The 22,016-nt window shown below is 32.6% G+C and overlaps 3 protein-coding genes across 4 annotated transcripts; 2 read left to right on the plus strand and 1 right to left on the minus strand.

Moving 5' to 3' along the window:
• The first annotated feature begins 84 nt into the window (after positions 1-84).
• On the plus strand, positions 85-2,867 carry LOC131003569 (uncharacterized). 2 transcript variants are annotated; one of them, XM_057930096.1, is made up of 10 exons: positions 85-411; positions 500-534; positions 692-744; positions 861-926; positions 1,029-1,069; positions 1,614-1,750; positions 1,971-2,061; positions 2,236-2,307; positions 2,430-2,548; positions 2,669-2,867. In XM_057930096.1, exons 1-10 carry the CDS (start codon positions 323-325, stop codon positions 2,791-2,793), a joined length of 828 nt encoding a protein of 275 aa, XP_057786079.1. In that variant the 5' UTR covers positions 85-322; the 3' UTR covers positions 2,794-2,867. The 2 variants fall into 2 exon arrangements, with proteins under 2 accessions (XP_057786079.1, XP_057786078.1); XM_057930095.1 differs by having other exon boundaries at positions 123-411; positions 689-744.
• A 2,653-nt stretch (positions 2,868-5,520) lies between these two features.
• Positions 5,521-7,169, plus strand: LOC131003535 (60S ribosomal protein L30-like). The gene is made up of 5 exons (XM_057930043.1): positions 5,521-5,657; positions 5,763-5,868; positions 5,990-6,091; positions 6,864-6,932; positions 7,028-7,169. Exons 1-5 carry the CDS (start codon positions 5,637-5,639, stop codon positions 7,066-7,068), a joined length of 339 nt encoding a protein of 112 aa, XP_057786026.1. The 5' UTR covers positions 5,521-5,636; the 3' UTR covers positions 7,069-7,169.
• A 377-nt stretch (positions 7,170-7,546) lies between these two features.
• On the minus strand, positions 7,547-11,491 carry LOC131003562 (probable rhamnogalacturonate lyase B). The gene is made up of 12 exons (XM_057930079.1): positions 11,376-11,491; positions 11,232-11,285; positions 11,022-11,141; positions 9,900-10,019; positions 9,513-9,825; positions 9,274-9,426; positions 8,994-9,191; positions 8,779-8,920; positions 8,546-8,702; positions 8,307-8,423; positions 7,874-8,000; positions 7,547-7,795 (listed from the first exon to the last, which is right to left on the minus strand). The coding sequence occupies exons 4-12, from the start codon at positions 10,010-10,012 to the stop codon at positions 7,547-7,549; spliced, it is 1,569 nt and encodes a 522-aa protein (XP_057786062.1). The 5' UTR covers positions 10,013-10,019; positions 11,022-11,141; positions 11,232-11,285; positions 11,376-11,491.
• Positions 11,492-22,016: the final 10,525 nt, after the last annotated feature.

Genomic DNA, 22,016 nt, shown 5'->3' on the forward strand with positions numbered 1-22,016 from the left:
TTTTTCAAGGTTCGTTTGGTTTTTGAACTCCAATACTTACTTTTCTTATCTGTCAATTAAGATATATACAAGTAATAACATTTTAAAAACTAAATGATTTTTCTTTTTTTTGGGAATTATTAGGGTCAGATTGACATCCCTAAAGGAAAGCTAACAAATCTTATTTTCAATTATTCTTTTCGAACTAGGTTCGAGCCAATGCCTTCCTAGTGAGACAGGAGTATCTTTTTTTCCTCAAAAGAAGAAAAGAAAAAAGATTGTAGTTTTATCGTATACCCAAATTTAGAGCTGCTAAAGCCGAGCGATCCCAACAGCGACGAACATGGGTCCTAACAAGCAGCAGAAACAGCGGCGATTCAAGAAAGACAACCACCGCCAACACGCGCACGGTCCGTCTCATCAGCTCGACAGGCAAGAGCGCATTTTACTTCAGTACTTTTCCAACTTCAAACCTTAAAACTTTCATCATGTTTAATTGGGTGGCTTGAAAATTAATCAGGGATGCAGATGATGGGTCTTTGCCGACTGATCCAGGTACAGTATATGTACCTTCTTCCGCGAAATCTTCGGTTGTTGCGTTCTTTTTAATCATGCACCCCAAGTGTTTGATCAATTGCGCTAGAGTCGTTTCAGCTAAAGCATAGTTTGAATTCGCATCGACTTATATTGAACTCTGTCATGGTTTCAGCAGCAGCTGAAGAGGAACAGGAGCAAAAAGTTCCTGCCATTCAGCTCGCCATGTGGGTTCGTCTCTCCTTCTCTCTCTCTAACAGTATACATATGACTGTGTGTGTGTGTGGGTTGAATCGTGGTGTGTGCATTGCTTCTATTGCTCTAAACTTATTGTTATGTGGATTCAGGATTTTGGGCAGTGCGATGCAAAGAGGTGCACTGGACGCAAGCTTGCAAGATTTGGATTTTTGAAAGAAAGTATCTGTGTTACTTCATTTTTGTCATCCTATTAAGAAAATACGTCCTGTGTTGCCTGAGTTATTTCTGCTGAACCATTTTATAACAATATTTTGCAGGAAATGCGGGTTGGTACTGGATTTGGAGGAATTGCTTTGAGGTAATTTTGCAGTTGCTCATAACTATTATTGAAAAAAAATCATTTTATTTGGTTCGCATGTGATGTTTATGGTGTGGAAAACAAGAGGAATGGCTTGATTTCTTTCATCGTGGAGTTAGATTTTATTCCCTGACTCTGGAAATCTGCTACTGGTCTGTTAAAACTTAAAACCTAAAATACTTGTAGTGGGAAGAATAAGTAGAGAGCAGCCATACACGTCAATTGAGAGCTCCCTCTTCAGTCATTTTTTGCATTAGCAATACTATTTTGTGAACTCTATGTCAAACATAGCTCTTACTCACTCTCCCAACTCATAGAGCTAGAACGTTATACGTTATGAATATGCCTCTTAACATTAGTGTGATAGTGCAGTGCTTAGGTATCATGCTTTGGGAAGATTAGTTAGCTTAAGCTTGAGCTTTATCTGAATGTGATACTAAAAGATGATTTACATTTCCTTATTTGATCTACACTCGGTTTTCCTCCTAATCCATGTCATTGCTGGATTGCTTACATTGTTTCTGATTTTATTTCCATGTATCAGTCCGGTTGGAACACAATGCGTCTCCCAAGAGGATCTTGAATTAATAAAAAGGCGAGGCTTAGCTGTTGTTGATTGCTCGTGGGCACGCCTAAATGATGTGCCTTTCACCAAGCTGCGTTGTGCTGCTCCTCGTCTTTGTATGGGTCTCAGTTTACTCTGACTTTCGGCAATCATTTGAAGTCTCATTTAATACTTTCATGATTTGCATACATTTATATGCTTGTGGATTTAATTTGAACATAAACCATGGATGGAGCCTTACCAGTATGCGCAATTTAAGGGGATGTAAGAATTTCGAGCTGCAGTTCCTCTCTCCTCATAATTTGTGTTGACTTATTCATTTAATTTGAACTGCAGTACCTTGGTTGGTAGCAGCAAATCCAGTAAATTATGGCCGACCTTGTGAGCTTTCATGCGTTGAGGCACTAGCTGCAGCTTTGATAATATGGTACTAAACTCGAGCATTTATGTATCATTGGTTTAAATAGTCGCTAGACTTCTTCTATGACATCGTTAATGGTCATATTTTGTGAGTACACTTGAACATGAATTAAAGTTTAACAAATACAAGATCTGAAAATAGTGAAGCAGTTTATGATATTTCAGTCTTCGATTTGAACAGCGGAGAAGAAGAAACTGGAAATCTATTGCTCAGCAAATTCAAATGGGGTCACGCGTTCTTGTCTCTGAACAGGTAACTTTGGTCTACCCCCAATCTAGGGTCGTCGGTCATGTACATCTGCTGCATCTGGGAAAGCTATTAGGGTCTTCCTAAGTGTTTGGGACATGCAAACTGACCCCGTCTGATCTATACAGAGAACTTCTCAAGGCATATTCTGAATGCAAGAATGGCGCTGACATGATTGCTGTCCAAAACGATTGGCTTTCGCAGCAAAACTCACGACCTTCAGACGAACACCTAACTAAAGGACAAGGTATGAGAATCACAAACTGCATATCTTTTTTTTCAATTTGAAACAAGCTTACCAAGCCACACGTTTCACACTTGTTGGTGGAGATGATAAATTTGAGTAATTATGAGTTTCGTGTTACAGGAGAACGTTCTGGATCTAATAAGGACGAGGATGGGTCGTCCAGTGGCTCCGAGGACGGGCTTCCCCCGCTTGAAAGGAACATGAATCACTTGTACTTAGAGGAAAGTGATGAGGAAAGTGAGTGAACTACTTTATACTGCTTCTGAGAGGTGTTTTATCTAATATGAACGATATTTTGCAAGAAAAAGAAGTGTTTTTTACCCCTGAGCTTGCCTTAATGCCAACTTTCTGCTCTTATGCCTAGTAAATAAGCTCAGTTTGGTCGATAGTTTTGCTCTCTCTCTCTCTCATGCCTAGTAAATAAGCATAGTTTTGCCGCTCTTGGTATCTCCTTTTAGTCTGAGCCCACGTTTGGTTCAAGTAGAGGAATGGAAAGGGAATGGAATCAAATAAAGGAGTGAAATGGTAACAATAACCATTACTTTTATTGAGTGTTTGGTTTAACAATGGAAAGGAATCATTAGTAAGGGATTCCCTTTCTTTTGTTTCCCCTCTATTTTAAGGGGTAACAAATTGGGTGATTGGAATACCCTCAAGTAAGGGTAATGATTATCCCATTACTCAAACCAAACAACAAGTAACGGATTCAATTACTTGATTCCCTTTCCAACCTCTAAAAACACTCAACCAAACGTGGGCTGATAGTTTTGTGCTCTCTCTCTGTCATTTAGAGTGTTTTCTTGTCTCCTCTAATTTTCTAGAGAAATTTATGTAGGGGAAATGGATTCAATTGAATGAAAAAATTGTTTGTTTCAATAACTATTGTCGCAAACAAAAGCAAAAATACTAGACGTCCAGTTTTGCAGGGCAATTCTTTATAGTGTTAGATAGGTAAAAATGCCCTTTGTTAGGTGTTATATGAAAAATGTTCATGTGTTTATGCTCAAATCTATATCTATATAATACTCCATAAAAGAGGAGTTCTTTTTCCATCAAATTTTCTCTCTTCTATAATCTTTATTCTATTTTGATTATTTAAAAAAAACGTAAATTCATGAAAACAAATTCAATATAAATATTAAATTAAATATCATGGCAATATCCGAAGTGAATAAGTTATGATCATTCATAATGTCAAATTTATTTTTTTCTCTCTCATTTACCTTTAATGTTGAACATTATAATCTTTTTTCATATTGTTTTCATTTGTTGATGAAAAAAATAAGTACATGCTATTTTTTTTTCAAAAAGTTTATATGATTGTTTAATTATAATAATTTTAAATTTACATATATTAATAATTTTAATGCAATTAAGGAGAAGACAATTATATTGATTCATTTTAGAACTTTTCAAGTTTATAAATAAAGATTTAAAAAGTGAAATTTGTAATAATTTTAATATACATTTGTAGATGAAAAATTAGTCAGATTTCTAAAAATTATAATTGAAAATATTATATAGATTTATTTAATTTTTGATAATTTGCTTAAAATGAGATTAAATTAAATTAATTTCTTTATAATAATAATAATAATAATAATAATAATTATTATTATTATTATTATTATTATTATTATTATTAAATTTAATATTGTACTCTTTGAGTTGATAATATTGTTATATACACCATTTCAAATAAAATATTAATATTTATATAATCAAAAAATATATTTTTATTATCAATTAGTCTAACTCATAAATGATGATATTTTTACATTTTTGCATAATTTAAATTTTAAAAATAATAAAATATATTGTGGTTCGTGAATCACACGGGAGTGCATGTAACTCAATTGGGGAGAAAGAATGTAAATATCAGTTTCTAGATAGCAGAACAATTTAGAATATATAGTGAGCCAATTATTTCACAATCATATCAAGTCACATAAAAACCATTACGCAAATTATTGGGTACATCCGGTCGCATAGTATGCAACCGATTTGAAAGTTTACATTTCTTCACAATAATGTTTATTTTTATTCATAAGAACTTTTACTTTTAGTTATTTTCACTCATTAATACTTATATTCTTAATTATTTGGTCAAGTAATCATTGTCGTAATAAAAAGTAATTATTGTTACAATGAAATGTAGTACAATACTTATAAAGTATTACATTTATTCAAGATAAGTGTCACTTTTATTCATGAGAATTTGTACTATTACATAAGGGGCCGTTTGATTTGCAGTTTAGGATTGATTAGGATTAAAATTATCTTGAGAAATTAGTGTGGATTAGTGTGGATTTATATTATTTCATAGGTGTTTGATATCATGGCTACTTAATCCTATATTGTGTTTGATATCCGTAGGATTATGTTCGATTATATTATCTAATACCAAAACTATCCTCATATAATTTTAAAAATATCATGTGTGTCCACCATTACTTGGGCATTTGCATCGATATGCGTAAGGAAGGGTAGCAGAATTTTTATCCAACTTCGCAGTATTAAAGTTATCCAAGGGGGGAGGGCCGGATTATTAGTATGGATTATTCCCACAAAATAGCATGTAGAAGTAGGATTAAGTATGAGTTGACCACATTAATAGAACATGATATCAAATATCACACTAACCTGTATTAATTTAATTTATCGTACCTATAAACCCATATCAAACAGGCCCTAAGTATACATTTGTGCGAACAAATGTATATCTTATGCTATTAAAAGTAACCGTTCGCATACTATGTGACCGGGTGCATGCAAGACCAACCCAAACCATTAATCCAATCAATAAATTGAAGAAAAAATATAGAAAAATAAATTTATTGGAGCAAACTCCATAAACTTCAGTAAATAGAAGTGTAATTTTTTTTATTTGGGCCCATACGAAAGTTCAAAACAAATACTTTTCGAGCCCAACTAAATAGTATTAGTATATTATACTCCAACTTCAACAGCATAATATATTTACGAGGCTGGGTTTCACTTTTAGGGTTTCAGCCAGTGCCTTTGAATTCTATAGTGTTCTCCACTTGTCCAGCTCGGCCGCCAAGCCCTAGCTCAACTCTTCGTAACAATGGTGACCGCGAAGAAGACTGTAAGAATCTCTTTCTAGCTTCGATTTTCTCTTATCTGTTTTTTTCAGTTTTCGTTTTGTTGTTTCTCATTTCTCAACATATGGATTTGGTTTCTATATCCACAGAAGAAGACTCATGAGAGCATCAACAACAGATTGGCTCTGGTGATGAAGAGCGGGAAATACACGCTTGGTTACAAGACCGTGCTCAAAACTCTCCGCAGCTCCAAAGGTTGGTTTTTTTTTTTGCTTCAAATCTTTTTTTTGGGTTTTTTTTTTCGTTGTCGTTTTTTTTTTTTTTTTTGTATTAGTGCGTAATGGTGAATTCCGTGAATCTGAATCTATAATTTTAGGTAAATTGATACTGATCTCGAACAACTGCCCGCCGTTGAGGAAATCGGAGATTGAGTATTATGCCATGCTCGCCAAAATTGGAGTTCACCACTACAATGGAAGTGAGTTGACTCTCTCTTACTCATTTTTTCTGTATTTTTGATTTATAAGAATTGTTTTTACTGTGATCGTTCTGTTTTGGAAATGGGCATTGTATTTCGTTGTTACTAATTTGCTATTTATCAGCTGAGTTTGATATTTTTTTGCTGTTCTTCTGCAACATATAAATGAATTTGATTACTGTTTCCTAATATTCTAGTACTCTGGTTATGTTAATGATGACTGATTTGGTGTAGTGTTGAAGGTAAGAACTCTATAATCAAAATGACAAGTTTTTTTGATCTAACGAATACAAAATCACATTAGATATTTGTAATTTTGTTTGTTTTCTACTTGTTTCTATTCTTCTTTGATCATTATCTAGTGTTTCATTGTTATGTTTGAATCTTACAATTGCGCTTATGATTCCACCTGCAGTACGGCTATCTTTATTGCATTGTTGTGCCACGATTCTTGTATGTTATGCTCTTCTATTGTCCTAGAAGTTGTGTTCCCTTCCTTCGCCCCATCAGCTGTGATATACGTTTTATAGCATTTGGCTTATCAAGTTGCTCGAACTCTCTGTAGTTTGAATATTTTTGTAATTTTCCCTGTGTCTGGACGAATTTCTTTTGAAATGCTAAAATACTATATTTATAATTATAACCTTATATACACATAATTCTGCTCTATATTTCCATGTAAGTTGTGTTTTGCTTGATTAAGTCACTGAGACAACTAAAGTTTGAGCTGTATGTATCCTTTACTGACTTGACTCACTTTATGCCACACCAGATAATGTCGATTTGGGGACAGCTTGTGGAAAATACTTCCGCGTTTCATGCCTCAGCATTGTTGATCCAGGTAGTTAATTATGTCATATAGCTCATCGCCATCTTTGAAGCTTTTTGGTATTTTTTTGCACCTCTGATGTTATGAATTTTTACCCTGCAATGTAGGTGACTCGGACATCATCAAGTCGTTACCCAGTGAACATTGAGAAGAGTCTGTCTTGTATTTGCCTTTTCTATTTCTTGTTATGCTTTCTATTTCAATTTGTAGAACATTTGGGAATCGCTATAAAGTTTTTTGACCGTGGAATTCATTTGGTGTTTTCAATAGCACATTTTTTGGACTATCCTAATTGAGAATTGGATTATGGAAATTCTTCTATTGTGTATACACTTTGGCTTAGGTGAAATTCTAGAGAACACCATCCTATATTAGCCCCATAAGTGGAGTCATTTTGCAATTATAACATGATTTTGTCATTGTTGAATTACAACACCTCTTTTAATGGTTTTGCAATTATAATTTATAACACTCGATTTCTTTTTCGACGACCAGGTAATGAAAATAAATAATACTACATTGAATTGAATTTGATAAGTAATGGTCGATTCCCCTGCGTGACATCTCCACGTCTTGGCGTTAATGGCTAAGCGAAATTGTAACAAGAAAGATGAAAAGATATGTATCTAATAATAGTCTTGTTGAGAGGGCGCTTCCAGTCTAATATAATCGTACATAACTCCAGCAAAAGGAGTTTTACCCGTTGCTTGCTTAAGATAGATGGTGTTTTTCCCTTCCACAAGTTGAGATCCTGCTATATCCACACCGTACACCCAATACTTTCCATGAATCCCATGTCTTGCTATTGCGTTGTCTCTGCCTATTCGCCCCGTTGAGAAATGGGGCTTGCTTGTATTCGGCTCGTTGATCCATATCTAAGATTTACACAAGCGAGCATACAATTACAGATACATAACTTATTCGACAAAAAATAAAATAATTCATTTGTACACCTGTATATTTGCCATGGTAGCAGATGCTAGGGCAATCCTGAGCGTATAGTCTCCAACATTATTAATATTTGTCAGGTTAAATAAAATCTGCCATGTTGTAGGTTCATATGTATTGTTGCTTGTTTTCCTGCAAAATGGTCATCATCAGTTAACAATTTCACACCACCAACATGAAGAAAAATAGTATACTCTTACGTTCTCGAATAAGTGTCTCATATCGTTAAAAATTGTATACCAACAAAGTGGATAACTTCACTCCTTTTTACCTTTAATGATTGCATGAAACAATGAAACAACTAAAGATTTTACATTGAGAACAAAGGTAGAATGAAAAGGTTTTGACATGATTTTTTTTTATAAAATCGTGCAATAAGGATAAAATTTATGTGGATACTTATTGGAGGAGATTGAGATGGAGAGTGTATTATACTACCTTGTAACATGGGCAAAAAACCAGTCTTTTCTATAATCACTGTCCTCGACAGTATAAATCAGATCATTGTTAGGATAAAGATCTTTGTATCTGTCCCATAAGCCGTACTGTCTGTACCTGCATTAGTGAAACAAATTTGAGCTTAACCCAATTTTCATGTCATTCGATTTGGTGATATTTTTTGTACAAAATACTAATAATATGATGGTTTTATAGGAATAAAAAGAAATAGAATTTACTTTTCAGTGTGGTTAATGTATAGCTTGTTAATAAGGTGAGGGGCAGGATCTGGAACGTAGAACTCGAAAGCAGTTCGATCAGGAACACCGATTTCCCATAGAGTGGGCCCGCTTCTTGGAGGGTTGTACACAATATCACCTATTTCAATCTTACTACCTAAAAACGTACACGTGCGCAACTGCAACTTCATTTTATGTATGTATAGCATAGATGCAATAATCTTAATAAATACCTGGAATTATGACAATATCCTCTTCATATTTAAAGTCCCCTATTACTCCCGGAACCCAAGCGTACAAATTATAAGTTCCTGCTCGAACATGTTGGATGGTGAAGAACCCTTTTTTATCAGCTCGTGTCCAAAATTGATAGCCCTAACAAAGTTTTAAAAATAGAAAATCAAAAAGAATATTTTGTGAAAACACGATATTGATGATATATAATTACCTTAGAATCATCTTGAAAAGATCCGTCATCTCCAGGGGGAGCCAATCCGACATATGCGGATCTTGCTGGGATAAGGTGGGTGCTAATATAGTCGTCGTAGAGGAGCAAGCAGCCGCGGATCTGTCCTCGTTGTGTTGCATTAGGGAAGTCCTCAGATGATGGGAAATCATACGGCCATTTCTTTGTCTCTCTCAACATCTGAGTTATATATGTTAACTAGTTAAATGTGTGTGTAAGAAAGAAAAGAAAAGAAAAGAAAAGAAAAAAGTAATAAACAAACCTGGTTTCTTGCGTCTCTCCAGAGAGTGCGATGATTAGTGGCTGAATCGGAGTTGAGGTATATGAAAACGGGGCCCAACACCTTCTTCCAATGCTCTCCGCCGCGTAATTTCACGCCAAAATCCGGTCCCATGTAATGGTTACTGAAGAAAATCTGTTGGAAGTAAATATTAATTATAGTCCATTGAAAGAAAGAAAAACAAGTAGTATATATATATAGTTAGAGTTAGAGTTACAGACAGCTAAGGCAATTGGACCAGCATGGGAAGTAAGATCGGTTTTGATGGGAGCACCAACTCGGATTTCATCGCTGGGCGTTATGACCCAAAATCCGATGTGGGGATGCTGGGAGGAGGCGATCCATCCGTGCACGTGGTTGTCCTTGTTGTCGCATGAGTATTGGTACTTGTCATCTACCTCACCATTCAGGCTGGGATCACTGCTGTTTCTTATCACAACTGCTTCTTTGTAAGCAAGAACCCTACCCGCATCTCTGTCCCTGCTTGTAGGCATCACCCTCTGCTTCTGCTCCGAAATTGCCATGTAATTGAACCTAGCTATGCATGCATGCATTAATAATGAATACTACTCCATTACTTTGGATGGATGATATATGATCTTACATACATGTTGTCATCAAGCTTGAATGCGATTCTTGATTCGTCTATGTTGAGGTCAGGCCAATTTTCCAAGTGTTCAAATATTGCATACGAGTAGAACCCTGAAACTCCGCGCACCATTATGTACCTTCATGCACTCAACTTAATTATCATAATCACGTACAGGGGCGGAACCAGACTTTCGACACAAGGGTCCAATTTTTTTTTTCTCAATAAAATTAATAATTAAATAAAAAATAAAAATAAAATAAAACTAAAAATAAATAATAACCATTAACACAATTATATAATGTCATATAAAATTACATAATAAGTCAAAAAAAATAAAATAAACATAATATTTCTATCCTATTTTTCATGTTTTGAAACATCTCCATATATAATAGCTTCATTAGTGACATTTATTGATATGATAATTAATCGTTGAAGATGAACCATCTATAAAAAATAGTAGGTGATTATAATATCGTTTCATTTCTTACTACTTATATTTTTAAGTCAATCGAAAAAAAAAGAAACAAAAATTGATAGAGAAATAGAACTTAAAACAAAAATTCGTGACAACACTGAAAAATAAAAATAATTAAAGAATATAGTACTAGAAAGAACTCATAACATACATATGTAAAAATTATTATTTTTCTGAAATCACGAATGGCGAGGTTATCAATTATAAGACCAGCTTTGTCCAAATTCTAATTATATTTTATTTTAGTATTTAAGATTATTATTATACAAGCTCAAATTGAATATTAACCATGAAGTAAATATACGAATAGGCATTATAGAACTTGCTCTAGAGGAAACAAGTATTACTGTATTAGACAAGAACTGAAAATGGACAGATTAACACCACAAACAATTGACAGAGGGAAGAAACAAAAATGAGAAAATTTTCAAAGACTGGGGATTGAGTGTTATATTATTTCCTATTAAAAATTAGTATAGAAACTATATATTTTTTATTTTTAATTAATATATGTAAAATGACAAAAATACCCCTAGAAATTTTGAAAGATCCCAAGGGGTCCAATGACCGCACTGTCCTCTCTGGCTCAGCCAGTGATCACATATAATTAATTCCACAATCAAAATTGGATTTAATTTGGATATATATATATATGTATACCTCTTGTCTATGTGGAGGGGGACGACATTTTCACTTAAGGAAGCGTTCCATGTCTTGATGAATGAAACTTCGATGTGATCATCAGTCTTTGCAATTATCCTGAATTTTGAACACTCCAGCCTGCACATGCACAAAACTAAATGTTTCTTAATATCTTCCTTTTTCTATTTAATTCGGCGTTTAATATGCTACGTTATAGAGGATAATTACTTATCAAAATTACTTTTGCCAATCTCTGGCCTACTCCACACAATATCCCAATACCTATATTCAGACCAACAAAACAAATGAATTAAATCAGCGATAAATCTCTCTTTTTTTTAATTAATAGAATTAATTGATTTTATTACTCACCCTCTTTGATCAGCTTTGAACTGATTTTCGAGAACATTATGAATTTCTTTATAAGCTATGCCTTTGATTAGTCCAGTCGGATTTATCAACCTCAATTTAACAATGCCATTGTCTATCTTCACCTGCAAAACCACATTAATTAATTCTCAATGAAATGAATTAACACATCCATCATATATAGTTGAAAAGAAGGGTTAATACCACAATTCGCGATTCACTATCTCACAATTAATTAACCCTTTGAAAAATTAATGCGAGAAATTTTATAGTACATATTTTTAGGCTTACTGTACGAGGTGATACATGAAGCTTGAGTGGAGAAGACGAGCTATGTGGAGTGGAGCTGCATGAACTATTCAAACTATCATAAGACTTTACAAATTGGATTAACACACATATCTGTATAGCCACATAGATGTATAACATTTCCATTTGCAAACTGGAGGGGGTTCACTTTGAAACTGAAAATCGGATTGGTACAACCTTCAAATATTTATCCTCTAGTAATTAAAACAGTCCTTCTACATACGTTACATAAGTAATTAAGTATCCTAGCTAATTCAACAACTTCGTAAATTAACATTTATATATATAATGGATACTATATATGCAGTCGTAGACTCGTTGTTACAAAGAAATAACGAAAGCTAATAAACGCAAAGGGTTCATTTATTGATTCAACGGGTTTATTCATCTCCATAATCAGAATAATCTGACAAATATAACTTTATTAAGTATAAATACAAATAAAGGCTAGTAGTAAACTACAAATCTATTTTAAAATAGAAATTACAAACCTGTCAAAATATGATGAATTCTATTTGTGAAAAACATGAATTCTAAAAAATAGAATTTTCCTCTAAAATCGAACCTAGAATCACGAATTCATTCAATAAAGTAATAAATTAATCTATTATTAGAAATGGCCGAAAAAGAAAGAGAGAATTTGGGAAAGAAGAACTTCATGAACGAATCACAGCAGTGTAAGGTGGTGAATTTATACAAAGCATGCAGTGCATACAGCAGATGTCACGTTGCATGCGTGCCTAGCTCGTAACCACTAAGAGCATCCGCAACGCTCTACTCGATGGCTTACTCGAGTAGAGCGTTGCCATCGTGTAGGGGCGTTGCGGGGGGGTGTACTCGAGCATTACTCGAGTGCTCGTGTAGCACTCGAGCGGTGCGTGCTGTGCACGCGCCTCAATTTTAAAAAAAATTCCAACGACTTTTCTAACGTCAATTTTGATTTTTTTTTTCCAATGGCTCTTTTAGCCGTTTGCCCCCCCCCCCCCTTTTTTTTCCTCTTCTTTTCTCGCTATAAATAATATTTCTCCCTCCCTCGTTCATCACAACTCACTCCTTCTTCCTCCTTCAATTTTTCTTGCAAAATATCATCTTTGTTCTTCCAAAAATGTCGTCATCCGAACATGATTCTTCGCCCGATTCCGACGAAGTAGCTGAAAGGTTCATGGAGTTGGTAGAGTTGCAGAAACAAGTGCTTCAATCATACTGCTCCCCACCGGCGCCCGATCATACGTCCACCGTGATCGTGAAGAGGCCCATGTACGTCTTATGCAAGACAACTTCATCGACAATCCAACGTACGACCCTACTTTTTTCCGGTGTCGTTTTCGCATGAAGAAGGAGCTGTTCTTGCGCATCGTCGAGGCTGTTCAAGGTGAAGATATTTTCTTCCATATGAGCACTGATGCAATCGGTCGACACTCTCTTTCTCCTTTACAGAAATGCACGTCGGCTATCCGCCAATTAGCCACCGGGGTTAGTGCGGATGTTTTCGATGAGTATCTCAAAGTGGCCGACTCAACCGGGCGTGTATGCCTCAAGAAGTTCTGCAAGGCGGTCATATCTGGGCTTTTGGAGCCTATTACCTGCGACGTCCAACGCCAACTGACGTCCAACGCCTCCTTCATATGCACGAGGCGCGACACGGTTTTCCCGGGATGCTCGGGAGCTTAGACTGCATGCATTGGGCGTGGAAGAACTGCCCAAAGGCGTGGCACGGCGCCTACACACGCGGGGATCAGGGAGAGCCCACCTTGATATTGGAGGCCGTTGCATCCCACGATTTGTGGATTTGGCACGCCTTCTTCGGCGTCGCTGGTTCAAACAACGACATCAATGTGCTGAATCAGTCGCCTCTCTTCTCCGACGTGTTAGGAGGAACTGCGGCGCCGGTGGTCTTTCATGCCAACCAGCGCGAATACCGGATGGGCTACTACTTGTGTGACGGCATATATCCGGAGTGGCGTTGCTTCGTCAAGAGTCCATCAATGGCAACCAATCCGAAGGAGGCAAGGTTCAAGAAGATGCAAGAATCGGCACGGAAGGATGTCGAACGCGCCTTCGGAGTCCTTCAAGCTCGGTGGGAAATCATTCGAAGTCCGGCACGCAATTGGTACGTAGAGCACCTTAAGGACATCATGTTGTGTTGCATCATTCTCCACAACATGATTGTGGAACACGAAGGTGAAGCGGCTCTCAACTGGAGAGATGATGACGGGGCGTCTAGCAGTGCTGGACAAACACCGGTGTCCTTCGAGGAATATGTGTGAAGGGATACAATTCTCCGAAATAGACATCTACATGCTCAGCTCCGAAATGATTTGATGGAGCACGTTTGGGCACGTTTTGGACCTCTACGACCAGAGTAGTTAATTTTTAGAAATTATTTTTATTTTTTTAAAGTTTTATGTAATATTTAGAATTTTAAAATTAATGCAATTTAAATTTGAGCAATTAAATTTAAATGAAAAAACATAAAAATCAAAACTAATGTTATCAAGTAGGCTATCAAGTAACCCCAATGCAGTATTACTTACTCAATGTGGTCATCCACTATCAAGCAAGCCCATTGCGGATGCTCTAAACTATTGCCAACTAAGCTAGAATAGAAAACGACAATAAAAGAAAATACATCAGCTGAAGATCAGCTGGTATATTGTGGAGCAATGCACTAGCCATGCATGCTCTTTATTCTCGCAATATTTATCGTAGATATAAGGGCTAAAAATAATAATTTATATTTTTAAATAAATTTTATATATATAATACAGTTAGAGATTCATGCGCCCACGATTCTTTCTCCTACATGGCGCAATCATATTCAAGTATTCTTATTTATCTTAAATTCTTCATTTACACCTTTTACAATTTATATTTATTTTAATTTCCTATTTCACATCGAATTTTTATGAAACTTTGCCAAATGAAAACTTATGCAAAAAACAGTTATCTTAATAAAATTTGGCCATTTAATTAGCTGGCCAAATAATTAGTTTTATTTTTTATATAAAAAAACGTCATGTTATCTTTAATTAGTTGAAATGTTGCATTAGATTTTAGTTAATAATCTTTCTTTGCAAATATATAGCTATCACAATTGGGTTTATTACCCATTTAATCACACATCTCTTTTACTGCTGAAATAGAAATTTTATTAAAAGCACACATCTCTTTTACTGATTTCACTGAAATCATATTATCGAAGCTAAAAATAAAAGTAAAAACTTGGGTTAATTGCCCATAAAATACTAAACTTTCTTCCAATTCTGGTTTTGCACACAAACTTTGAACTGTAGCGTGAAAATTACTAAACTTTAGATTTTATCTGTTTTTGCTACTAATTCAAATTCCTGTCAAATATCAGGCTAATATAACGTGCCAATATTTGACATGACGTATTTATTGTTAATTTCTTATTAATAAAAAAAGAACACAAAGCAAATAACCAAAATTGTCAATAACTTAATATATCAAATCAAATAATAGTATTTTTTTAATTCTCAAGTTTAAATCAATTTTTTTCTAATTCACTATTACACAACTTATTACTCCAATATATAAAATAGAAGTCATTCAAATAGTATAAATATATATAGTTTATAAAAAAATTAATCTTTAAGATAATGAAAATTTAATAAACTTTATTACTTAGCTAAATAAATTTTTTTATATATTAAGTTATTGATAATTAAAATATTTTTTGGCTGGCACACCTAAATTCGAAGAATCCCCTTACTATTATTGAATTTATTCAATTAATTAATTCAACTTAAAAAAAACTATTATTTGATTTAATATATTAAATTATTGACAATTTGAGTTATTTACGTTGTGTTCTTTTTTTATTGATAAGAAATTAAATAAAAAAAATATTATTTTGCCAACTAATTGTCACGCAAGAGTAAATACGCCACGTCAAAATTGGCACATCATATTATATATTAGCTTGATATTTGGCCGGAAATTGGATTAATAGCAAAATCAGATAAAATCAAAAGTTTAGTAATTATCACGCCACAATTCAAAGTTTGTGTGCAAAACCAAAATTGGATGAAAGTTCAGTATTTTATGGGCAATTAACCCTAAAAACTTCAACCAATGAGAAATTCACAGTTAATCGCTGAAATCATCATTCAATCAACAACTATAAATATTTATCAATTAAAAGAGCTCAGCTTGACGAAAGAAAACCTTGGCTGAAAAAATCTCAAATGAAATTAAATATACGCAATCTACGGAAAGCCTTTATATAGAATCAGAGAAGTACGCATTTGTGGGTTGAGATTTGGGGGCAAGCTGCAGCCCATTCTTGCATTAGGTGCAATGATTAACATCAGAAAATATCCAATATCGATTATGAATATCCTCATTTTTTTTTTTTAGAATTACAGGAGGTATCTAATATATAATCAAATAAGCAATCCGCACACAAATGTAACGAGATTAAACCCAAGACCTCTCACAAAGCCGGGATTATGAAGATCATCTTAATTTGTAATATTTCTTTTGGGTTAAGTAATTGTGTTTTTTTTTTTTTTTTTACAATGGTTAAGTAATTGTGTTGTGTTTTATATAGTTCGTTTGAATGAGACAATGGGTCAAGTAATTTTTAATTTTCTCCAATCCCACATGGAATATTTAGGAAACTTCATCATATAAAAATTTAAATAAAAGGCGTATTTCTATTCACTCATTTGACAAGAAAACCAATCATAATTATTCTACATTTATCTTAAGTAGAATTTAGCCAAATAAATAGTTGTATTTTTTTATTGCAAAATTTAATTTGACTAATTAATTCTCAAATTAATATTATTACTAGTCATACATTATTGGACAATTTGTTATTTTGTAAATGTAATATAATACTATTATCTAATTGATGCTCGATATTGACTAAAAGAATTTAAATTGGCATAATTAAATTTCAGTAATATGCCAAATAAATAATTTATTGGATTTAATATGACCAAATAAATAATTTTCGCTAAATAAATTTGTCTTCAAATCAATTTGGTCAAATTAATAATTTATTTCCTACACTCTATATTAAATTGTTGTGTACATTAATTCATTCTGAATCCTAGAATTTTAGTTTTTAATAATATTAGTGAAAATATTTACTAGGGTTAAATACACATTATCGACGGGTACGGCCGTACGGGTTTAATATTTGTGTTGTAAATTTGTAATGTATGTAAACAATCGGCTTGGGTGGTTATTTCACAAATCACGAATTTTTCCTAACATATGATTTCTCCCTTAGTCAACTTACAATTAATAACAACTAGTATACGCCCATTCGTGCGATACACGACGGATATCGAAATCAAACGATAAATTTAAATAAATAAATATAAATAATATTAAAAATAAAATATAAACAAATACAACATATGTTTTAAAAATATAACATAATAATTAAGATCAATTACTCAATAAAATCTTGAATATAAAATTATAAATTTTCAATTTATACAAAGTGTAACGAAAATTTGCATTATGCATATTATTATATAGTATTATACATCATAATAAATATTTTCATACACAAACATAAATAAAAAGTTGTAATTTTTTAATGAAGAGAAAGAAAATAAAATATTTTATACTTTTCATAACTTATTCGTTTTAAATTCGTTTTTGATTATTTTTATACTATATTGAATTTAAGATACATATGATTATTTTTTCACGAATCAAATTTGATGACGTTTAGAAAATAAATAAAATATAATAACATAAAAAGCAAAAAAAAAAGAGAAAAAATTAGTGGAAGAAGAGAGAAAAAGAGAGGGAAAACATGGAGGGGAAAAACTTCTCTTTTATATACTATATAGATTGTCAATTCTCAATCTAATATTAAATTTAATTAAGACATAATAATAACAAATATGTTAATATAAAGAAATATAAAAATTCATACAAAAATTTAATAAATCTAAATCATATTTGAAATTAATTTTTTAAGATTTAATTAATTAATTATCTGTAAATTTATATTAATATAAATTTCAACCTTTAAAATTTATTTTTAAGCTAAAGAGTTCTAAAATGAACAAATATAAGACTAATCTTTTTAGTTACATTAAATTGTTATATAAAAAAATAGAAAATATTAAAAATGATGTCTAACAAAAATATAAAAAATAAAATAAAATAAATATTAAAAAATGAATGAAATAGAAAAAAAAATCGAACGTGTTATTCAAAGAAAGGTGGTAGGAGAGAGGAGAGGATAGATGAAAGATGAGAGAGAGAAAAAAATTGTGACTTTAAATGATAATAATTTATTTATTTTAAATTTATTTTTTATAATTTTTACATCAAATTAAAGATCTTATCATTATCTTTAATTTAACATCCATATAAAATATTTTTTTTATATGTAAAAGTTGATGAATTTTAAAAAAGAATCAAAACAAAATATGCAAAGTAAAGAGAGAAATTTTTGTAGAAAAAATTCGTGCATGTTTTATATATATAGATTAACTAATACTCCCTCCGTCCCTAAAATAACTTCCTCTTTTTCCATTTTGGGACGTCCCCTAAATAACTTCCTCTTTCTTTCTTTCCATTTTTGGAAACCTACCCCACCACTAATAATACTTTATTTATTCTTATTTTTCACTTTTCACCACTCCCAATACTAATTATAACACTTTTCACAACTTCCAATAATAATTATATCACTTTTTCTCCACTATCAATACACTTTACAACTTTTTATTAAAACCCGTGTCGTCCCCAAAGAGGAAGCCATTTCAGGGACGGAGGGAGTAGATATTTAATGAGTAAATAGTGGGATAGATTGTGGGAGAGAGAATAGTTTTTTTTATAGGAGAGAGAAAAATTGGCGGTAAAATTTTATCGTTAAACTGCTCTTTTATATTATATATAGATTATTCCCCATCTATTTTGTGTGAACTTTGATTTGATTTATATTACCATATCTTTTGAAAAACTTGAATTTATATGAAAGGATTAGATATAATGTTAAAATATATTGAAATTTTCAATTTCACATCAAATTTATAATATTTTCTAGGGTTAAATGCATGTAATATCACAAACTTCGGTCGAAAGACACTTTGCCCACAAACTTTCAAAATTTTATTTTTTTTATCACAGACTTTCACATTTGTTCAATTTTCTCACCGTTTACATTTTCCCCCAAGTCGAAATCAATGTGACGCTGATGTGATTCACTGGCACGAGCCACATTTGTTGTCATCCGGTAACTTATACGCAACATTTTATTCTTGTGCGAAACTAAGTCCTTTTGTACTCATTTGTTTAAAATTGAAAAATCAAAACCCTAAATACAGTTCTTCATTCTCACATTTGTAACCTGTCAGCCATATATAGCAATGAGCAAGCATTGACTGCCTGTGGTGATGCAAGAAGAAGTTGGCGGGAGGAAGAACTCGGCTTGGAGGAAGAAGACACAGAGAGGAGAAATGTCGGCCACCAATTCAAGTATGAGATTGGGAAGAATGGGAATTGAGGCGGGATAAAAAAGGGGGATCGAGAGGCTATGGCTCCTGCCGACGAGCGTAGAGTAAAGTTAGTAGCTTCCGGCGAACATGAAGTGAAGGTAGAGGCTTTGGAATGTTAACTTTGATCCAGGGGCAATGAGACCTGGCGCACCCATAACCGACTCATCCGTGTTAACTTTGATCCAGGGGCAGAGGGCGGCCGCTAGTGAACCGAAAGGAAAGCAGGAGGCGGGGTAGCTCTTGCAGGATCGCCGATGGCATGCAGAATAAGATAATCAGACCAGGCATTGCGCATATGACCAAGGTTCTTAAAGTTATCATTGATCTCCTGAAAAACAACTTTGATCGTGTGAAGAAGACGTTTGTAATAAAAGGAAGTACCCTCAAACACGCAATTATTCCATTGCATCCAAATAGCCCAAATAAGGGTAATAATCTCAGCTATCCAGAAACAAAGGACCTAGGAGCTGAATTTATAATTCCAAGTAGAGACAAGGAAGTTGTAAATGTTCGGGCCCTTTGGGGCATGGATGGCTTCTAACTGCTGGAACCAGACGAGGAAATCCAGCCAGGCGCGCTTCACAGAATTACAGCTCCAAAAAAGATGATCAGCATTCTCAGCGTTCCTGAGACAAAAGCAAATGATTTTTGTAATTAATTAGTAAGTATTAGCTAGTATTCGAGTTTAGGATGAAAACGGCCAAGATAGAGTGTAAATTAATTTTTAATCGTGCTTGAGATTGATACGAGTATATATATTCTGAATAGGTTTGATAAATTGTATAATTTTCATATTTATACCTTTAATTAAATTTTAAAATTTTCAAGCTTAGAAGTTAGATGTGGTATTTCAAGCTTCAAACGAGATGGTGCTCAGAAGTTTGAAGTTCAAAAGCCAGATGTGATTTTTCGAACTCTAGATAATGATATGGTCTTATAAGGTCCATATGAGATGATCCTCAGATGACAAATACGGTTAGAATTTTTTTTATCCATCAATTTAAAAATATTATACAAAATTAATAACTTTTCTATATCAGTCCTCCATCATTTCATACATTTAAAATACAAATTTTTTTTTACTTATTTTTCTAAAATCTTCGATCTCAACATTAATTTTTTATGAAATATCACCAATTAAAAACTTATGTAAAAGATATTTTCGTTCTTCAACTAAAAATTAACATTTAATTGACAGAAGTGGTTGAGATTAATATCATTTAATTGATACCACTAATTTAAATTGGTCAAATCAAATCAAATTAATTAATTTATATACAAACTATTTTATAGTTATGATCATTAAAATAATATTTCATCTATCCCATGAAATTAGTCCTTTATTACCTTTTGGGATGTCATAAAAGATAGTCCATTTTTTTAATTAATATTATATAAAAATATTAGTTTACTAAACTAACCTTATTTAATGTTTCATTCAAATGTGAAAATGACGTGTAAAAATATTAAATACGAGTATAAAAAATAAAAATATAAAAATTAGTATTATTTTGAATAAGATTAAATGCGTTTTATTAATATGTGTGAAAAGTGAAAGGGGACCAAATTGGTAGGACGGAGGGAGTACTCCAGAAAATAGTTATAAATCCCAACATAAAGTGATTTTTGTCGAATTTCGACGGATTACACATAAGTGCATATATTATATTTATATTTATATTTGAAGGGTGTGTTTGCTTTTTATCCCTCTAAATGGAGAGATAATATAACGAGGTATAAATTTATCATTTCAAGTGGGGACCACATTATCTTGTTTGGTTTGAAAGATAATATATTTATCCACTCCTTATAAAGTTGTATAAAATTATACCATCATTTCTTATGTATAAAATTATTCATTTATCAAGGAATGAGGAACTGCTCGAAAAATTATACAACCTGTTCGATTTTTTTATACATCAAAGTAGGGTTGTAAACGAATCGAATCGAAGCGAATATCACTGTATTCGATTTGTATTCATGAACTTATTCAAGATTCGAATCAATATTCGAATACCTTTCGAATAATAAATTTGATTCGTATTCGATTCGAATTAATATTCGAACTATTCGTATTTGATTCGAATATTCGATTCAATTCAAAATTTTATAAAAAAAATATATAAAATAATATTCTAAACAATATAAGATTATATATTCAACCTAGAGATATGAAACTGAAAGAAATGTAAGTGTTTGCTTTTAAGTTTAGGGCTTAGAGATATTAAGATTTAGTTTTAATTATTTTTATTTTTTGTTTAATTCATTTAATTATAATTTATCAGCTTATCTATTTAATCATAAGGTTTAGGTTGGTTGCTGTTATACGTTTATTTATTAGTTATCTCTATTCAATTATAATTAAATTACATAGTTATAAATAACATATTATATATATATATATATATATATATATTATAATAAATATTTAATCGAATCGAATAATTACGAATATCGAATCGAATTTTAAAATTTTCAATTTGTATTTGGTAACTAACCAAATCAAAAATATTATTTGTATTTGGATTCGATTCGTAAATTTTTGAATACGAATATCAAAATTCGAACACGAATATCGAATCGAACAAAATTATTTGATTCGTATATAACCCTACATCAAAGCAAATAAGGTATAAGATGGTAAATATAACTTATCCCTTCTTTATACCTCAAACCAAACACATTAATAATATGAGTCCCACGACTTCGGTTTATGGTTCTAAGATGTTAATTTGAACACGTGCACGATATTCTAAGTTCGGCCGGCCCAACCCAAACTTTAAAATCATCTGAGCTGTTATTATAAGCCCGACGAAACTTTTTCTATTTACTTAATTTT

The sequence above is a fragment of the Salvia miltiorrhiza genome, unplaced genomic scaffold (genome assembly GCF_028751815.1).
Source record: "Salvia miltiorrhiza cultivar Shanhuang (shh) unplaced genomic scaffold, IMPLAD_Smil_shh original_scaffold_220:::fragment_1, whole genome shotgun sequence".
Taxonomy (NCBI): domain Eukaryota; kingdom Viridiplantae; phylum Streptophyta; class Magnoliopsida; order Lamiales; family Lamiaceae; genus Salvia; species Salvia miltiorrhiza.

Coding starts and splice junctions, on each gene's coding strand:
- LOC131003535 (XM_057930043.1), top strand. CDS start 5,637: ATGGTGACCGCGAAGAAGACT. Junction 5,658..5,762: donor TGGTGACCGCGAAGAAGACT/GTAAGAATCTCT, acceptor CTATATCCACAG/AAGAAGACTCATGAGAGCAT. Junction 6,092..6,863: donor AGTTCACCACTACAATGGAA/GTGAGTTGACTC, acceptor ATGCCACACCAG/ATAATGTCGATTTGGGGACA.
- LOC131003569 (XM_057930095.1), top strand. CDS start 323: ATGGGTCCTAACAAGCAGCAGAAACAGCGGCGATTCAAGAAAGACAAC. Junction 745..860: donor CCATTCAGCTCGCCATGTGG/GTTCGTCTCTCC, acceptor ATGTGGATTCAG/GATTTTGGGCAGTGCGATGC. Junction 2,549..2,668: donor ACACCTAACTAAAGGACAAG/GTATGAGAATCA, acceptor TTCGTGTTACAG/GAGAACGTTCTGGATCTAAT.
- LOC131003562 (XM_057930079.1), bottom strand. CDS start 10,012: ATGGTGCGCGGAGTTTCAGGGTTCTACTCGTATGCAATATTTGAACAC. Junction 9,826..9,899: donor TTCAAGCTTGATGACAACAT/GTATGTAAGATC, acceptor ATGCATAGCTAG/GTTCAATTACATGGCAATTT. Junction 9,192..9,273: donor GGAGAGACGCAAGAAACCAG/GTTTGTTTATTA, acceptor TATATAACTCAG/ATGTTGAGAGAGACAAAGAA.